The sequence below is a fragment of the Hemiscyllium ocellatum genome, chromosome 16 (assembly GCF_020745735.1).
Source record: "Hemiscyllium ocellatum isolate sHemOce1 chromosome 16, sHemOce1.pat.X.cur, whole genome shotgun sequence".
Taxonomy (NCBI): domain Eukaryota; kingdom Metazoa; phylum Chordata; class Chondrichthyes; order Orectolobiformes; family Hemiscylliidae; genus Hemiscyllium; species Hemiscyllium ocellatum.
The window spans coordinates 69635949-69654536 of NC_083416.1; the positions used below are offsets into that span (position 1 = coordinate 69635949).

Below are 18588 nucleotides of genomic sequence, written 5' to 3' on the forward strand. Positions count from 1 at the left end.
CAGCACCATTAATTCTGTGCCAATATCAACAGGCCAAATTTGATTTGACTTATTGTAGTCACATGTACCTAAGTACAGTGAAAAGTTTGTTTTGTTTTGTGAGCAGTACAGGCAGATCATAACATACAAGGACATATAGATCCTAGGGTACATAGAGCGAGGCATACAAGGTTACAGCTGCACAGGAGGTGCACCAAAGCAAGCTTATCGTTTGATTTGAAATTAATGAGGTCCATTCAGCAGTCTAATAACAACAGTGATAAAGCTCTTCTTAAACCTGTTTTAATGTGTTTAAGCTTCTGTATCTTTGTTAGAAGAGATTGGAAGAGAATATTACCAGGGTGGGATGGGTCTTTGATGATGTTGACAGCCTTTCAAGGCAGTAAGAAATGAGGATGGACTCCCTGGACGGGAGGTTGGCTTGCTTGATGGTCTGGGCTGTGTTTGCAACTTTCTGTAGTTTCTTACAATCCTGGGCAGAGCAGTTGCCGTACCAAGTCATTATGCACCCAGATAGTTTGCTTTCTGTGGTGCATCTGTAAAAGTTGGTGAGGGTCTTTATGGACATCCTGAATTATCTAAGCCTCCTGAGAAAAAAAGAGGCATTGTTGTGCCTTCCTGACGCCATGAAATGAATTCGAGCTGCTCTCAATGTTCTGAGGCCAATTGGATTTCCTGCACCATGCACTGCACTATTCCATGTTTAAGAAGGATACAAAGACTGTGCTGATAATACTTTGAATGAAGTAAATACGAAGATTATATGAGATGAAGTTGGTCTAGAGATCAATTTTCTATCAATCAACAGTACTGTATTCACTACAACCACGATATCTGTACAGGAACTGAGACTTAATGGAAAAATTACTCCGATCACAATGGTGAGCAAAATCACAAATACCTTCAAACGAACATTGCAGGTCACGAGTCAATTTCCAAATTTTCACCTGACTTACTGCCTTAGTCATATGCCAAATCTTGCATATTCATTTAAACCAATGTTTTAAAATGTCTACTAATCAATCGATTAAATAGATTGGTAGTCCTCTCTTCACAAAGCACTACAAAAATTACATATGCTGAAGATTGGCAACATCTACATTTGGACACTGACAAGTGTCCCTCCTGGGAAAGGGAGTAGCTTCCTCATGATATTGGAAGGAAATCGTGTTTCTAAAATGTAGCATTTGAAATGCGTGGCCTTAATGAGTGCTACTTAACACCATTGCACCAATAAACTGTGAAAACAAGCTTAGACATTTGCTAATAGTAAATAAAAGTCAGCTTCTTATAGACCCCCTTTATTCTCACTGTTTGATTTTGATTTGTTCACATTGAGTGTATATATCGACAACACAGTTTTGCAATTAAAAAAACTAAGTTGTCTTAGTTAGCCACAAAGGATAGCTGCATTTTTCAATGTTAATTCTCACTATCCAGTAAGTGATTATTCCTTTAGTTATCAATTTGCTTCAGTTCATTACCATATACTTGAATTTGTCTCTGCCTGTACTCATTGAAATAGAATTGTTTGTGCTTTCATGACGCCAAGTTGCTTGCTTAGGTTTGATCTAAATAAGGATCAAATCATACGAATGCTTCTCCTTTTATGTAAAACAAGTTATTTCAAACAAATTCTGTAATTCATTTTAAATGCAAGACCAGACCATCTATTGGTTGGAATGATGAAATTTCAGGAAAAGATCAGGTCAGAAAATTGTTTTAATATATAAAAAAGCTGTTAAATTAAGCTCCTTTTTAGCATAAAGTTTTCATGCAAAGTATCTAAATTTTTAATGATTTTGGTCACATAACACAGAAATTTCCCTTACTGTGCCAATACTCTTACATCAGAGAATTTACTCATTATGTGAGCAGTGTTTGCTGTTTTTGCTTTGTGTTGCATGAAGTCCCTATTTCATATTCGACTCCATTTATTTTGCCTTTCACAATCTGATCACATTGGTATTCTAGTACTAAAGTATTTTTTCTCTATTTCCTCATTATTTTTCTGCCTCTTCCTCTTTAACTCCCTGAAGGCTTTCTGTTCTCACCCCTCTCATATCAGCTCTATTGATTTCAGATTTAAATACACAAACACTTCTTTGCCTCTTTCAATGTTGTTAGTGATTCAAATGGAAAAGAGATAAAGTATAATGTATATAAAATAGATTTATTATTAAAGTTTGATTACTTGCATTTTTTTTAAAAAACCTAGAATTGAAACAGTGCCAAAAGGCTGAAAATGTGTACAAAGGTTGTGTATAGCCTTCTTTCTGGGCCAGCTGAGGCATATTTACATTTAGATTCACTTTATCACAACAACTGAAGACTTGATTCTCTTTTTGTGCTTTGTTAATCCAAACACATTCAGCAGGCTTCAGGCCATATTGATAGGCACTGTTGGCAAAAATGGAAGACCGGTTTGTAGAATGCAATTCTTTGTGCAGCAGCTCAGTGAGAACTGATGTGAATGAGATAGAATAATAGTTATGGCTTAGGAGGTTAAAAAAATGGAAATGCATGGAGAGCTGAACCTGCCCAGTGTATTGTGTGCATTTTCTGCAGCAGAGTATCATCTCACTGTAGATTGTGAGCATGATTTTTTAATAAGTGGGAAACATTTGGATTTTTATCCAATCCTTGATATATTGGCACATGACTAATTATGGCTGCAAATATGTTGCTGGTCAAAGCACAGCAGGCCAGGCAGCATCACAGGAATAGAGAATTCGACGTTTCGAGCATAAGCCCTTCTACTACATGACTAATTATATTTGCTTTAATATTTTACAAAGTGCACATTCCAGTAAACATGCTTAGAGTTTGTTCCTCAGTTACGAACAGATCTAGTTTAAAGTGAAATCAGCATTGCAATTTCTGGAGTTCTTTATTTTTGGTTTGAAAGGAGAGGGTAGAATAATATAGTTTAATGCTGAACTGTGTTTAGCCATCGCATTAAGCGACGTGAAAGCTACAGATGATTAACAAGTTCCCAGTAAACGTGTGTGTGTACAGCATGTAAAAATCTTTCTCTGTCTTTACAATAATCTTCACCTGAAGAGATTCTGCTCAATTTAATCTTGCTAATTCAGTGCAGGAGGATCATCATCCTAATGTGAATGTTCAAATTCTCTCGTTTGCATTCAGGCTTCGATGTGTAGTCTCAGCAAGAGCACTGGCAGTTTCATGCTGAATTGAAAATGTGGCCTCATGGAAATGTATTTGAAAACCTTTTCTAAACGAGAAGGATTTCTGTGGTCCTCCTTAGTCATAAAGTCATGGAGATGTACAACAAACTGATCCTTTGGTCCAACTCGCCCATGCCAACCAGATATTCCAACCCAATCTAGTCCCACCTGGCAGCATGTGACCTGTATCCCTCTAAACCCTTCCTATTCAAATACCCGTCCAGATGCCTTTTAAATGTTGCAATTGTACTAGCCTCCACCACTTCCACTGGCAGCTCATTCCATCCACATACCACACTCAGTGTGAAAAAGTTGCACCTTCGGTTTCTTTTATATCTTTCCCCTCTCACCCTAAACCTATGCCCTCTAGTTCTGGACTCCCCTACCCCAGGAAAAGCCTTTGTCTACTTATCCTATCCTTGCCCCTCATGATTTTATAAACCTCGAGAATGTCACCCCTCAACCTCCAATGCTCCAGGGAAAACAGCCCTAGTCTATTTAACCTCTCCCTTTAGCTCAAATCCTCCAACCCTGGCAACATCTTTGTATGTCATCAGGAACTGTAACTCCATGGTAATTTTAAAGAAACATCGAGCTGCTCAGATGCTGCCTGACCTACAGTGCTTTTCCAGCATCACTCTTTTCGAGTCTGATTCTCCAGCATCTACAGTCCTCACTTGCTCTTCAAAATCACCCTTTTCTAATCCCACTAAAAACATGATTTGACTAGCATTAACAATTTTTTTTATCATAGTAACAAATATAGTGATCTCAAAATCCAGAAAATCTCATGCATTTAGCTCGGACTATTGTACCAGATAAGCTGACTTCACATTTTTGGGTCCCACACAAATGATATGGCCTGCATGTTACCTTTATAAGTTAGCTCACTTAATATATACCACAAAGACTGCATTCTTGTTGAGACAGATATCATGAAGTTTATTAACAACACCAACCAACTATTTACCTTACTATAATATTACAGACATGCACTTGATCTGGGTTCAGTGCTACTTATGTTCCACGTACACAAATGACTGATTGAACACACTGCATTGACTCCATTTCACTCAGAAATTGACTGACTGAAGTTGAGATGGATTTTTTTTTTGCCGAAACTGCACATGTTGTGGTATCAATAACCTTAAAGGTGCACTGTTCAATTGGTCTGGAATCTATGTCATAATACAAAATTCCCTTCTTTTTCCTTTAAAGAATGGGAACTTTTTTTTCCAATAACATGTACAAGGATGCTCATAGAACATTTGACATGACCAGATCTAGCCCTTTTACAGTTATCATGACTTGTGTAGCTTTACCCTGCAGTGTGCTATCTGTCATTCCTAGCGGGATATGTATCATTTGTCAAAGATGTGTCGTTGCTGTCTAGCATGATACCTTCAGTAACTGAGTCCTTGTTCTATCTGATCAGTGGCTCATGATACACAGTTTGGATATGTCAACTATTAATTTGCAATATTGCTCATTACAACATCATATGACCTGGACCAGACATACCAACATAGGATCTTTCCTTTAACCCACAAAAACTGGGTTCTGGTTCAGACCAATGTCTTGATCTTTATTAACAACACAGACTATTTACGGAGCTACCGTATCACAGACTTACATATCCACAGTCTGGGTTCTAGCCTTGGTGTCTTACTGTACAATACAAATCTATAACTGACTGAACACATCTAACACTGACTCCATTGCACTAAGAGTGCAACTGAAGGCAATGGAGTCAGTGTTATATGTATTCTTTTATATCTTTTAAACCAGAATGTTTAACCAGAACATTTTACGTTGTCATGTAACTGTGTTAAAGTTGCACTGTCTGTCTGGTCTGGAATCTGTGTAACAAAAAAACAGGGTTAAATATTTAACAATTGATTGTTATTCCTGCTGAATTTTCCACCTTGGCCCATTCAACAGAAAGATCAGCAGTCTTATTATTTTCATTTGAGAAGTGAACAAATTTTTGCGCTTTGCATTATTTTGCTATCCATTGAGATCTCTTCTCCAATGGCTTTTAACACTTTGCTTTTTCACTTCCTTTCTTCAGATTTACTGGGAAATATTTCTGAACAGCTACAGAAGTCAGAAGCAGCCCTTCACAGGAGACATGAGAAAGAGTTGCAAGAGACCACAGAGGAGCACAAGAGGGAACTTACACAACTTAAAGATCATCTCTGTTCAATTCATAGTGCAGAGAAAAAACAGCTTCAGCAGATACATGCTGAGGATGTTGAGAGACTGAAAAAGGAACTGCAAAAGGTTTGAGTTATGAATAAGGGCAAACCTCTGGTGCAAATTTTCAGTTCACCTACTGGTAGAATAGGGATAACATACAAAGTTTGTGCGAAGATTTGTAGCTCGGGTGCTTGTTGTAGTGGTTCTGTTCGCCGAGCTGGAAGTTTTTGTTGCAAACGTTTCGTCCCCTGGCTAGGAGACATCATCAGTGCTGTGGAGCCTCCTGCGAAGCGCTTCTTTGATGTTTCTTCCGGCATTTATAGTGGTCTGTCCTTGCCGCTTCCGGGTGTCAGTTTCAGCTGTCCGCTGTAGTGATTGGTATATTGGGTCCAGGTCGATGTGTCTGTTGATGGAATTTGTGGATGAATGCCCGAGGCTCCACAGCACTGATAATGTCTCCTAGCCAGGGGACGAAACGTTTGCAACAAAAACTTCCAGCTCGGCGAACAGAACCACTACAGGGATAACATACAAATGGTTTGCAGAGGGCATGGAAATGTATAGTCAATTGTTCCCAATTGTTTAATCTCTAAAGGTACATTATAACTATTTGCAGCCCTCTACTTTCAACTTTCTGTGAATTCACAATTTAATTGCCCCATCATTTGTCACTGTGCCTTTAGTTGCCCAAGTCCGAAACTATGGAATGCTCTCCCTGCAGCTCTCTATCTTGCTTTCCTCTTTTTAAGATGCTCATTAAAACCTATAATTTAAACAAGTTTTTGGTCATCTGAATTAAAATTAGATAACAAGCAAGTGATTTGTTAGTAAAGAGATTGAGAAAGGATGGTTGCAGTTTGATCAAGGGAATGGGTGTGAGAGCTGCAGAACTGAACTAAAATAACCTTCTTTTCTATTAGACTTTTCATTACCTCTAAATAACCTCCAAGGCAGAGGTTTTCCTGGATACTAGGGTGACAATGCTCCACAATAATGCCAGGGGATCTTTTCATCCACCTGAGAAGGCTGACAGGCTGTCCATTAACCAATGCAATAAATCAGATCCGCAGGACAGATCCAATTTGGATTTGGCAATGATTATTTAGCTAAGGGAGGAACAAAGAAAGAAAGATCAGTCCCAGTTATCTGGACAGTGGAAGGAAAGGTAATGATAAAATTGTCACGGTCTTACCAGACCACACCTCAGGAGAGGGGAGAGATTGAGAAAGAGAGTCATTCATGGTAACCTCAGCTGGTACAGAAATTGAACCCATGCAGTGGCATCACTTTGCTTTGCAAACCACCTGTCCAGCCAATTGAGCTCACCAACTCTCTACAATGAAAGAAAAGCATTAGAAGAAAATGCTGTGGTTGACCATGCCAAAGGCTAAAATGAAATTTGAGGAGCTGCACAGAAAAATAATTCCCCATGGTTAAGGTTACTCTAATACTTTCCATGAATCTGAGAGTTCTATAAGCAGTGGTGTGGATTTGCTCAATGTAGTGGCAAATATGGGTCGAGGATTGACAGATAAAGTTTAATTTAGATAAATGTGAGGTGTTGCATTTTGATAGGGGAAGTCAAGGCAGGACTTGTACACTTAATGGTAATGTCCTGGGTAGTGTTGCCAAGCAAAGAGACTTTGGAGTATAGCTTGATTGTTCCTTGAAAGTGAAGTCGCAGGTAGACAGGGTAGTGAAAATGGCGTTTGGTATGCTTGCCTTTATTTGTCAGAGCATCGAGTATGGGAGTTGAGAGGTCATGTTGCAGCTGTACAGGACATTGGTTAGGGCACTTTTGGAATACTGCGTTAAATTCTGGTTTTCTGACTAAAGGAAGGATGTTGTTAAACTTGAAAGAGTTCAGAAAAGATTTACAAAGATGTTTCCTGGGTTGGAGGGGTTGAGTTACAGGGAGAGGCTGAATAGGCCCAGGGTGAGGAGCTATTTTCTCTGGATTGTCAGAGGCTGAGGGGTGACCTTTATAGAGGCTTATAAAATCATAAGTGGCGTGGTTAAGGTAAATAGTCAAGGATCTTTCTCCATGGGTGGGGAATCCAAAACTAGAGGGCATAGGTTTAGGGTGAGAGGTGAAATATTTAAAAGGGACCTAAGGGACAACTTTTTCCATGCACAAGGTGATGCATGTATGGAATGAGCTGCCAGAGGAAGTAGTGGAGGTGGGTGCAATTACAACATTTAAAAGACATCTGGATGGGTACATGAATAGGAAGGGTTTAAAGAAATATAGGCCAAATGCTGGTAAATGGGACGAGATTCATTTAGGATATCTGGTCGGCATGGACAAGTTAGGCTGAAGGGCCTGTTTCTGTGCTGCACATCTCTATGGTTCTAAATGCTTTTGGTTCATTATTCATCATCTTCTTAATGGCAGTTAAGAATTAGCAACAAATGCTGGTGTAACCAGCAATGGTCACATGGCATGATCAAAACACAACAAAATCTCTCGAATGCAGGAACTTGAAACAGTAAATGCTGGAAATGCGCAGATCTATCAAACATAATTTGGGTATAAATCCTTCAATGAAACTTTGTTTCAGAACAACTTCACTCATGCGAAAAATTCTTGGGGAAAGAAACATTACCACTTCAAGGATTTAAATGCTAGATGTAAACTCTTCCTGTGAACAAAGCTACAACCTGTTCCTTTTGAGCTTAAAACTTACTTGCATTGTGGCAAGCGGGCAATATTTATTTAAAAGTCAATGATTATCAAACTGTTTTGTATACTCTTCAGAAAGAAGCTGCACAGTCAGAGTCCAGAATAGAGGAACTGAAAGCCAGCCACTCTGAATATGTCAAAATCCTAAGAGAGGAATGTGAGACTGCGATAGCAGGTTTGTACACTTTATCGGAGTTGCATTCATGCTTTTCTGAATGAGCGAAAGGTGGGGTTTATTCTGCATATGAATGATGAAAGTTGACTGCTATCTATTTTTATAAAAATCACATTTGAAATCCAATTACACTTTTGATTATAGGTTACTCAAACCTAAAAATCAAGAAAAATATACCAAAGATCATTGAAAAGAGAACAAAATGCATATTTCTTGTAGAATGAACCAAAAAGTGGCTTTACAAAATAGTACACTAGCTTTGAAAAGAGAAAAGCCTCTTGACATAATCCTGACTAATAAAAGCTGCTTTAGCAACAGTTTCCATAGCAATAGTAATCTGTTGGTCTACAAGATGAGTTTACCCTATATTTACCTGAAACAGGTCACATTTTGTTTTGGAAGGAAGCTTACTGCCATGGGCTAAATTTGCACATTCATATTTACTGCCTCTTCACTGCCTGGACCAATTCCACTTACTTGCTGTTCTTTGCTAATCATCTTTCACACTTACCACAGACTTGCATTGTGTCATGTGAGTCCTCTTTTATGTCTGAGATACAAAGGAGTCCCTTCTTCCATGCATTGCAATTCTCTTTTAAATACTATGGCTCTTTCAGAGTTAACATTGCGGGAAAATTTGTTTGTTTTATCAATCCCCATTTTGACCCTACCACCATTACTCTTCGCTTTAAGTCTTTCCTTCAACGTTAATAGATAATAAATTATTGTCCCAAGATCTCTCTTTATATTGAAAGTGTTTCAAATCTACAAACCATGGATTGGTTTGGAGGTGCCAGTGTTGAACTGGGGTGGACAAAGTTAAAAATCGCACAATATCAGGTTATAGTCCAACAGGATTATTTGGAAGCACACTAGCTTTCGGAGCGACGCTCCTTCATCAGGTGGTTGTCGCTCCGAAAGCGAGTGCTTCCAAATAAACCTGTTGGACAATAACCTGGTATCGTGTGATTTTTAACTTTAGAAACCATGGAGTTTTAGATGTCCTTTGAATAATGTCTGAAGCAGTAGTGAGTTCTACAGTAGCCAGCTCTTGTACTTTACTAAAAAAAAGTTGTGTGAAAAGCTAAGTCAGCCTCATCTGGTGATTATTTTCCCCTTTTTCTAAAAGGTGATCAGTGATCAGGCACTGAGGCTGTCTGCCTTAAAGGAGCAGACAGCCAACATATTGTTCTGACTCTTTCCAACTCTTTCTGCACTTTTTCTAGCCCATCCCACACAAAAACACCAAGATCTCCCATAAGGAACTATTTTCCCTGTTTATATTGACAACAATAGCTTTCTTTAATGTGGTACAAGTTATTGTAAAACTGTAAACTGATCTCAGCCATTTCTTATAAAAAAAAGTCTAAATCTTACTGAAATCGGTAGAAGTGCAATTAGGAAAAGCAAAACCGAAGCAACATTTTGCTGGTACTGGTCATCTGATATATAAACACAACGTCCTGGGAATATTCAGTGGATCAGGCAACATGTGTGGAGAGAAACAGTGGTAATGATTCAGATCAAGGTGACCCTTCATTGGAACAGTTGAAACTGTTCTGCAGAAAGGTCATCTCAACCTGAAACGTTACCACAATTTCTCTCCAAAGATGGAAGTGAAAGTAGGGCAGTTCCATTACGTTAGTTTTACAACCGTTACAAGGTTAAAAATCTAACCTTAGATTTTAGCTTAGCCAATTTTCTCACCATATCTTTCCAAATTCACCTCACAGATTTTGATTTTTCATATGATTTATTATTGTCGCATGTACCAAGATACAGTGACAAACATTGTTTTGCATGCTATCCAGACAAACCATGCCTTACATAAGCACATCACGTAATAGAACAGAACACAGAATATAATGTTACAACTTAGGAGAAGGTGCAGAGAAAGGTCAACCCCAGTATATAAATTGGATAGCAGCGGAAAAGAAGCAGTTCTTGAATCTGTTGGTACATGCTTTCAAACGTTTGTATCGTCTGCCCGATGGAAGAAGGTGGAAGAGAGTATAACTGGGATGGGAGGATCTTCGATTATATTGGCTGCTTTCCTGAGTGAGCAGGAAGTATAGATGGAGTCAAGCGACTCTTTTTGTGAACTGTCCTCGGCAGATTGTCTCCTCATGTCATTTAGACTCCTACTCTTTCTATAAATCTCATTGGCTATCTGCCTCACCCCAATGGAATCCCTTTTGTCTATCCAATTCTGTCCCATTTTACCTGTCACTGTTCCCAGAACAATTGGTCACGGGTGCGAAATCCTGGAATTAGCTGCCATCCCTGGCATGGGTGCCATCTTTAAATGGCTACTTTTCATGCCACAAACACTGCCAGTCCAGAACGACCCTCCACGGTTCTTGGCATTTGGCTCAGATGTGACAGACAAGGGAAATGAGATGTCACGCTTTGCAGTCTGGGAACTGAAGGGATTGTTCAGTTTGGTGCAGAGGTGGAATGTGCTCTTCCCCAGGACCAGCAGTGGATGCCATGATGCCAGGCCACGCCAACCTGTTACAAGGTTGGTACCTGGATTAGACCTGTCTCAACCATCTGGAGAATGCATAACAACCTAGTAAAAGGACTGTAACCTTCTCCACTCCACCGGTATGAGTGTCATCATCGTCTCTGATACCTCACTTTCTATCTTTGCTATTGTACCTAACCCCAACTAAGTTTCATGCCCTACCACTCTCAGTAATAATTTAAGATTTTCCCTCACTCACTCACTGATCCCAACCCTGCATGACTTCAGACAGTGCCCACCCATTCACTTGGGACACCTCTCCAGCTGCACCAAAAATAACAACCGTGCAATGGAGTATCAATCAATCTCCTTTAATACCTGCAGCTCTCTCATTCCTGAACTGGTATCAGAGGCTGCCCATGGCTTACTGTGCAGGGACCGTTTGACCATAGGCTATCTCTTTTGACTTGACTGAGGACTGCAACAGAACCATGACAAGCTTCCTGGTTTTGTGTCTGCACTAAATGGCAAGGCAATGCTGTAGTACTGAAAGTCTGATGTCATTTGCTGAGGGGACAAAGCGCAAGTCGATGCAGTGTAGGTTTGATGTGAGATCTGGGTTAGGTCAATGCCGGTGAGTGCTGTGACAACAAGCAAACAGGCCAGAAAAGCAGCCTGGTCCACTCGATGTGTTGGGTGTATGTCCCTGAGTGTATGGCATCCAATTTGCATTACAATGCCAGTTAGTGCAGAAGGGTCCCATCAGTGAATCAGAGATGGACCATGAGGGTTCTTAGAAGCTGGCACATATTAGATACTATATTCATGAATGTGGGGTGCATGTAGCTCATGCCCATGAAGTGTGCCCTGAAAGGGTGATATAGAATGTTCAATGTGGAAATCCTTTGTGTTGCAATCTTCAGATACTGGCTGTGATTTCCAATGTCATGACTTTTCAACGTCTCGATTGTTTGCATTTGGAGGGCTAGCAAACTGAATATTCAATGAGGCAAGTTCAGGCATTAAGAAAACTTGTAATAAACTAAAATTCAATTTAATTGACAACATGCCGCTGTCTAGCAAGAAACTCCTCACCAATGAACAAGTGTATGAAAGATGTAGTGAGTTGCTCCTGATGTGTAGATGGGCTTTGCTGGACTTCTCAAGTGATTCTTCTACAAATTCTTCTGCAGTCCACACCATTCGGACTCCTGTACAATTCTGCTATTGTGTTTTTTTTTAAAGATATTATGACCATGAGATATAATACTACAGAAGAGATAACTATTACTTCCTTGAAGTGAGATCTGGGCATTGTATCGTGCTCAGTATTAATCTGCCAGTTCTGAATTTGAATGTACGGCAACTAAATGAGGCCAAGTTCCCTATCCTCTTTTGGAGGATGGGGATTAAATTGTACTCAACTCTGCCTTGCTAGGACTAGAATACAATTTTAAACTTCCTGAAGCCAAAGGGAAATTAGATGATGTTCCCTAGCATGGGAAGGATTGAACTGTAAGAAGTGTTATAACTCGCTGTATTTCCATATATAAATTTTGATTAAGAAATTGATTGAAAAAAATGTTTATATGATTCAATAATTTAACAGACTGAATTTTTGTTCCAAGTTTAATCCATTGTTTGCAAATTACCTGTCCTACATTCTGAGGGACTATCCTTACTTTTACTAGGGCTCATAAAGCTACATAAACAGGAGCAGAAATCATTGACTGAATCCTTTACGAAAACTATCACGTGCCTTCAGGTTAGTTTGTTTGCTTGTTTGTTTATCTTCTCTCCCCATTTTTCTGCCCTGTCCCCCTTTCCTGGAGAAGCTAATGTCGGGGCCCTCATCTGCCTTGTTCAAGTTTCTGTTATTTATATGTAAATTCAGAAAGCAAGTGATGGAAGATAATGTGTTTGTGCAGGGATCAATATTGAGAGCAATACTGTGTTCACTTCTTGTGAACGAATACATGCACACTATTACAGCAATTGCAGCCAGGAAAACCCTGGACAATATTTCCTCCTCAATGTAACAGCATTGAGCCAGTGGCCTCCCAGTGACCAGACGAAATCAGCTAACTCTGAACAAAAGAGATCAAAACAGGAACCAGTTTATATGATTCATCTTATTACCGCACAATTATCGACCTATTTGGAGCAGTGGGCTGAAGGTGCTTCCTAATGGGAGAGTAAAAGCCAACAGTCAGATAAGAAAATACTTCTGATTTACTTTAAAATCTGAAAAAAAACCCAAAATATTCAATTTGTTTTAGTTCGAGCACCTTAAACATTTTAATACTAATTATTTATTCTCAGTAATGCAATGATTCAAATCCAGTTCACGATAATGATTTTCCACTAAAGGAAATAATTGAAGAGCTGACTGCCCATGTCAACACATTTCAAAAGAAGACAAAGAAGATTGAGGATGCAATATTAAGAAGAGATCTCAGTAAAGACAGTCAGGTATTTAAAATTTTAACCATGTGAATTAAACAAATCTAACCAGACCTAGCACTTCACCATGGTGGTTGGTTAGCTCAATTGACTGGATGGTTTGCAATGGAGTGTGTCGCCAGTACCATGGGTTCAATTCCTGCTCTGGGTGGGATTACCATTGTCATTGAGTCATAGAGATGTATAGCGTGGAAACAGACCCTTCGGTCCAACCCGTCCATGCCGACCAGATATCCCAACCCAATCTAGTCCCACCTGCCAGCACCCGGCCCATATCCCTCCAAACCCTCCCTATTCATATACCCTCCAAATGCCTCTTAAGTGTTGCAATTGTACCAGCCTCCACCACATCCTCTAGCAGCTCATTCCATACACGTACCATCCTCTGCGTGAAAAAGTTGCCCCTTAGGTCTTTTATATCTTTCCCCTTTCACCCTAAACCTATGCCCCCTAGTTCTGGACTCCCCGACCCCAGGGAAAAGACTTTGTCTATTTACCCTATCCATGCCCCTCATAATTTTGTAAACCTCTATAAGGTCACCCCTCAGCCTCCGACGCTCCACGGAAAGCAGCCCCAGATTGTTCAGCCTCTCCCTGTAGCTCAGATCCTCCAACCCGGGCAACATCCTTGTGAATCTTTTCTGAACCCTTTCAAGTTTCACGCAATATTCCAACAGTGGCCTAACCAATGTCATGAACAGCTGCAACATGACCTCCCAACTCCTGTACTCAATACTCTGACCAATAAAGGAAAGCATACCAAACCCCTTCTTCAGTATGCTATCTACCTGCGACTCCACTTTTAAGGAGCTATGAACTCGCACTCCAAGGTCTCTTTGTTCAGTAACGCTCCCTAGGACCTTACCATTAAGTGGATAAGTCCTGCTAAGATTTGCTTTCCCAAAATGCAGCACCTCACATTTATCTGAATTAAACTCCATCTGCCACTTCTCAGCCCATTGGCCCATCTGGTCCAGATCCTGTTGTAATCTGAGGTAACCCTCTTCGCTGACACTACACCTCCAATTTTGATGTCATTTGCAAACTTACTAACTGTACCTTTTATGGTCATATCCAAATCATTTATGTAAATGACAAAAAGTTGAGGGCCCAGCACCGATTCTTGTGGCACTCCACTGGTCACAGGCCTCCAGTCTGAAAAACAACCCTCCAACACCACCCTTTGTCTTCTACTTTTGAGCCAGTTCTGTATCCAAATGGTTAGTTCTACTTGTATTTCATAAGATCTAACCTTGCTAATCAGTCTCCCATGGGAAACCTTGTCGAATGCCTTATTGAAGTCCACATAGATCACATCTACTGCTCTGTTCTCATCAATCTTCTTTGATACTTCTTCAAAAAACTCAATCAAGTTTGTGAGACATGATTTCCCACGCACAAAGCCATGTTGACTATCCCGAATCAGTCTCGCCTTCCTAAATACATGCACATCCTGTCCCTCAGGATTCCCTCCAACAACTTGCCCACTACCGAGGTCAGGCTCACTGGTCTATAGTTCCCTGGCTTGTCTTTACCGCCCTTCTTAAACAGTGGCACCACGTTTGCCAACCTCCAGTCTTCCGGCACCTCACCTGTGACCATCGATGATACAAATATCTTATCAAGAGGCCCAGCAATCACTTCTCTAGCTTCCCACAGAGTTTTCAGGTACACCTGATCAGGTCCTGGGGATTTATCCACTTTTAACTGTTTCAAAACATCCAGCACTTCCTCCTCTGTAATCTGAACATTTTGCAAGATGTCACCATCTATATCTTCCATATCCTTTTCCACAGTAAATACTGATGCAAAATATTCATTTAGTATCTCCCCCATTTTCTGTAGCTCCACACAAAGGCTGCCTTGCTGATCTTTGAGGGGCCCTATTCTCTCCCTAGTTCCCTTTTGTCCTTAATATATTTGTAAAAACCCTTTGGATTCTTCTTAATTCTATTTGCCAAAGCTATCTCATGTCCCTGTTTTGCCCTCCTGATTTCCCTCTTAAGTATACTCCTACTTCCTTTATATTCTTCTAAGGATCTATCCTGTCTATACCTGACATATGCTTCCTTCTTTTTCTTAACCAAACCCTCTATTTCTTTCGTCATCCAGTATTCCCTATACCTACCAACCTTCCCTTTCACTCTGACAGAAATATACTTTCTCTGGATTCTTGTAATCTCATTTCTGAAGGCTTCCCATTTTCCAGCTGTCCCTTTACCTGCGAAAATCCGCCTCCAATCAGCTTTTGAAAGTTCTTGCCTTATACCATCAAAATTGGCCTTTCTCCAATTTAGAAATTCAACATTTAGATCTGGTCTTTCCTTTTCCGTCACTATTTTAAAACGAATAGAATTATGGTCGCTGTACCCAAAGTGCTCTCCCAAATGGCACCTCAGTAACCTGTCCTGCTTTATTTCCCAAAAGTAGGTCAAGTTTTGCACTTTCTCTAGTAGGTACATCCACATACTGAATCAGAAAACTGACTTGTATGCACTTAAGAAATTCCTCTCCATCTGCACCTTTAACACTATGGCAGTCCCAGTCGATGTTTGCAAAGTTAAAATCCCCTACAATAACTACTCTATTATTATTACAGATAGCTGAGATCTCCTTACAAGTTTGTTTCTCAATTTCCCTCTGCCTATTGGGGGTTCTATAATACAATCCCAATAAGGTGATCATTCCTTTCTTATTTCTCAGTTCCACCCAAATAACTTCCCTGGATGTATTTCCGGGAATATCCTCCCATAGCACAGTTGTACTGCTATCCCTTATCAAAAATGCCACTCCCCCTCCTCTCTTGCTTCCCTTTCTATCCTTCCTGTAGCATTTGTATCCTGGAACATTAAGCTGCCAGTCCTGCCCATTCCTGAGCCATGTTTGTGTAATTGCTATGGTATCCCAGTACCATGTTCCTAACCTTGCCCTGAGTTCATCTGCTTTCCTTGTTAGGCCCCTTGCATTGATATAAAATGTTGTACTTTCCTTTGCATTAGCAAGTGTGAAGACCTGCTAATGATTTAACACGAGAGTCACTACACCTCCGGGAAGGGGAGAGTTTGAGAAGTTAAGACAATGTTGTCCTTAACTTTACTATTCCTTCTGGGATCAACAAGTTTATTGTGCTGCACTTCACAGTTATGGTGTACTGAAGAAAAATCTTTGCACTCTGTTTTTCTCTCCATAGTCCTGTTGAGTGTCTCCAGCATTCTCTGTGTTCATTTTAGATTACAGTATTTTGCATTTACATTATAATGTTTGGTAGTATTATAATTTGAGTATTGCTGAAAAAAGCCAGACTGTGTCGGAATTTTTAATCTAGTGTTCATTAGGACAGACAAATTATTAATACAAAGGGAAACCAGCATTCATATCGTATGCGAATTGTGGCAAATGAAATCTGTTTCATGAAACTGTTGACATGGAGAATGCACTGGGGAATTTAAAATGAAAATGGGTTTGAATTCAGATTTTCAGCATCTGTAGTTGTTTGTTTTTATTTTAATTCAAACTGGAACTGGTTTCCCAAGAAGAGAGTGAATATAACTAGTCTTCTTCTGAGGTAGTCTGTCAAGATCAAGGATAACTTGCTTCCACTCAGTTTTCATAGTTTCTTACATGGCTATTGAGTTCAGTGCATGGTCTACTTTGTTGCTGCATAAAGGGCAGGTGGTGCTTGAAGAGTTGGATCGATAAGTTGATTGAAATTTTCTACATTCACTTCAATGCCTGGGCTTCGACTCAGAATATTCCCGCTGAAATCTCCTGACTGTGTTCAGTGCATTCCTGAATTAGCCTCCTTCCTTTTGATTGGTCACAAGCCATGTTCTCCCTTGAGTTGCTGGGTATGTTTGATCTCCTGAGGCCATCCCCTGAAGCATTCCCTCTATTTTCCTGAGATTGTCCTGGTACAACATAGTTCTATATAGACCAGTTGCTTTGGAAGTTTGGTGTCATGTATAAGAATGGTGTGCCTCACCCATTGGCGTTACTTTGAGTGATTTGTGCCTTGATGCTGGCCATTTTGGCTGGGAAATTGATTGTCCAAGTTTCCGTAGAACACAGGAACTGAGATGTCACGTTGAAGTTGTACAGGACGTTAGTGAGGCCTCTTCTGGAATATTGTGTGTAGTTTTGGTCACTCTGTTATAGGAAGGATATTATTAAATTGGAGAGAGTTCAGATAAGATTTACCAGGGTGTTGCTGGGAATGGAGGGTTTGAGTTCTAAGAATACATTGGGAAGACTGTGACTCTTCACTGGAATATAGGAGGTTAAGGGGTGAACTTACTGAGTTTTATAAAGCCATGAGGGGCTTAGGTAAGGTGAATCACATGGGTCTTTGTCCTCAGTTGGGAGAGTTCATAAACTAGGAGCATACTTTTAAGGTGAGAGGAGAAGGGTTTAAAAAGGACATGAGGGGAAACTTTTTTAAACAGAGTGGTTCTTATGTGGAATGAACTGCCAGAGGAAATGATTGTAACTGTATCTGCATCTATGTTTAAAAGACATTTGGATACATTCACAAATAGGAAAGGGAGGGATATGGGCCAAGTGCAGGCAAGTGGGTCTAGTTTAGTTTGGGAACATTGTCAAAGTGGACTAGTTGATCTGAAATGTCTGTTTCCATGTTGGATGACTCAACAGGAGGAGTGGGGAGATCATTGCTGCCTGGTAAACCATGATCTCAGTCTTGGATTTGAAAACAAACCAAAGTTGATTGATTTTCCCTCAGATACAGTACGTCGGTGATTTTTAGACATGGCATATTCTAAATGTAGCTTGCTTGAGAGAAACAGGTGACTGTAGTCCAGAAATATGTCCAGCACCACAGGTTTGTGTTACTCATGTCTGGATTTGTTGTGGACGATTTGATAGAATTTGATAGCTGTGATTATTTCATTATCATTACCATTGTGTCATGAGACTATCAGAGCAATAGAAGCTGAGCCAGAGAGATTTGTTCTGTTGCAAGAAAGCAATTCCTTTATCACTCTACTCCTATCATGGCTGCAAATCCGTAAGTATGTTTGTGATTCCCATGAACTCTGAGGAGTGTCCTGCTCAAAGAAAGTACAGCTTTGTAAATAAGTTTATAACAGTCTCAATGAGTTACCTCATTGTCACATACAGACTGAAATCATCACAGGTTCAATGCTGTAACCACAGGAAAATATAGACATTGATATGAGCAGTTAAAGTCATTTTAGATTTTACATTCTATGTATTTATTAATGGGATGTGAGTGTCATTGGCTGGGCCAGCGTCTGTTGCCCATCCCTCATCACACTGGAGATGGTGGTGAGCTGCCTTCAAAAACAAGATATAATCCACTTTGCAATTTTCTCCAATAGAATAAAATAGTAAAACTTGTCTGTTTGTTCACTTTTCATCTCAAAATAACCAC

The 18588-nt window shown here is 39.9% G+C and overlaps 1 protein-coding gene across 2 annotated transcripts in view; it reads left to right on the forward strand.

The window, feature by feature from the left end:
* Window positions 1-18588, forward strand: part of LOC132823251 (coiled-coil domain-containing protein 69-like) — a 61666-nt gene that overhangs the window by 34327 nt on the left and 8751 nt on the right. The window contains exons 3-6 of one of the 2 annotated variants that reach the window (XM_060836896.1): window positions 5263-5474; window positions 8149-8248; window positions 12407-12480; window positions 13086-13187. In XM_060836896.1, coding sequence (XP_060692879.1) covers window positions 5263-5474; window positions 8149-8248; window positions 12407-12480; window positions 13086-13187 — 488 coding nt within the window. The remainder of the gene's footprint in view (window positions 1-5262; window positions 5475-8148; window positions 8249-12406; window positions 12481-13085; window positions 13188-18588) is intronic. The other variant, XM_060836897.1, reaches the window with a different exon arrangement.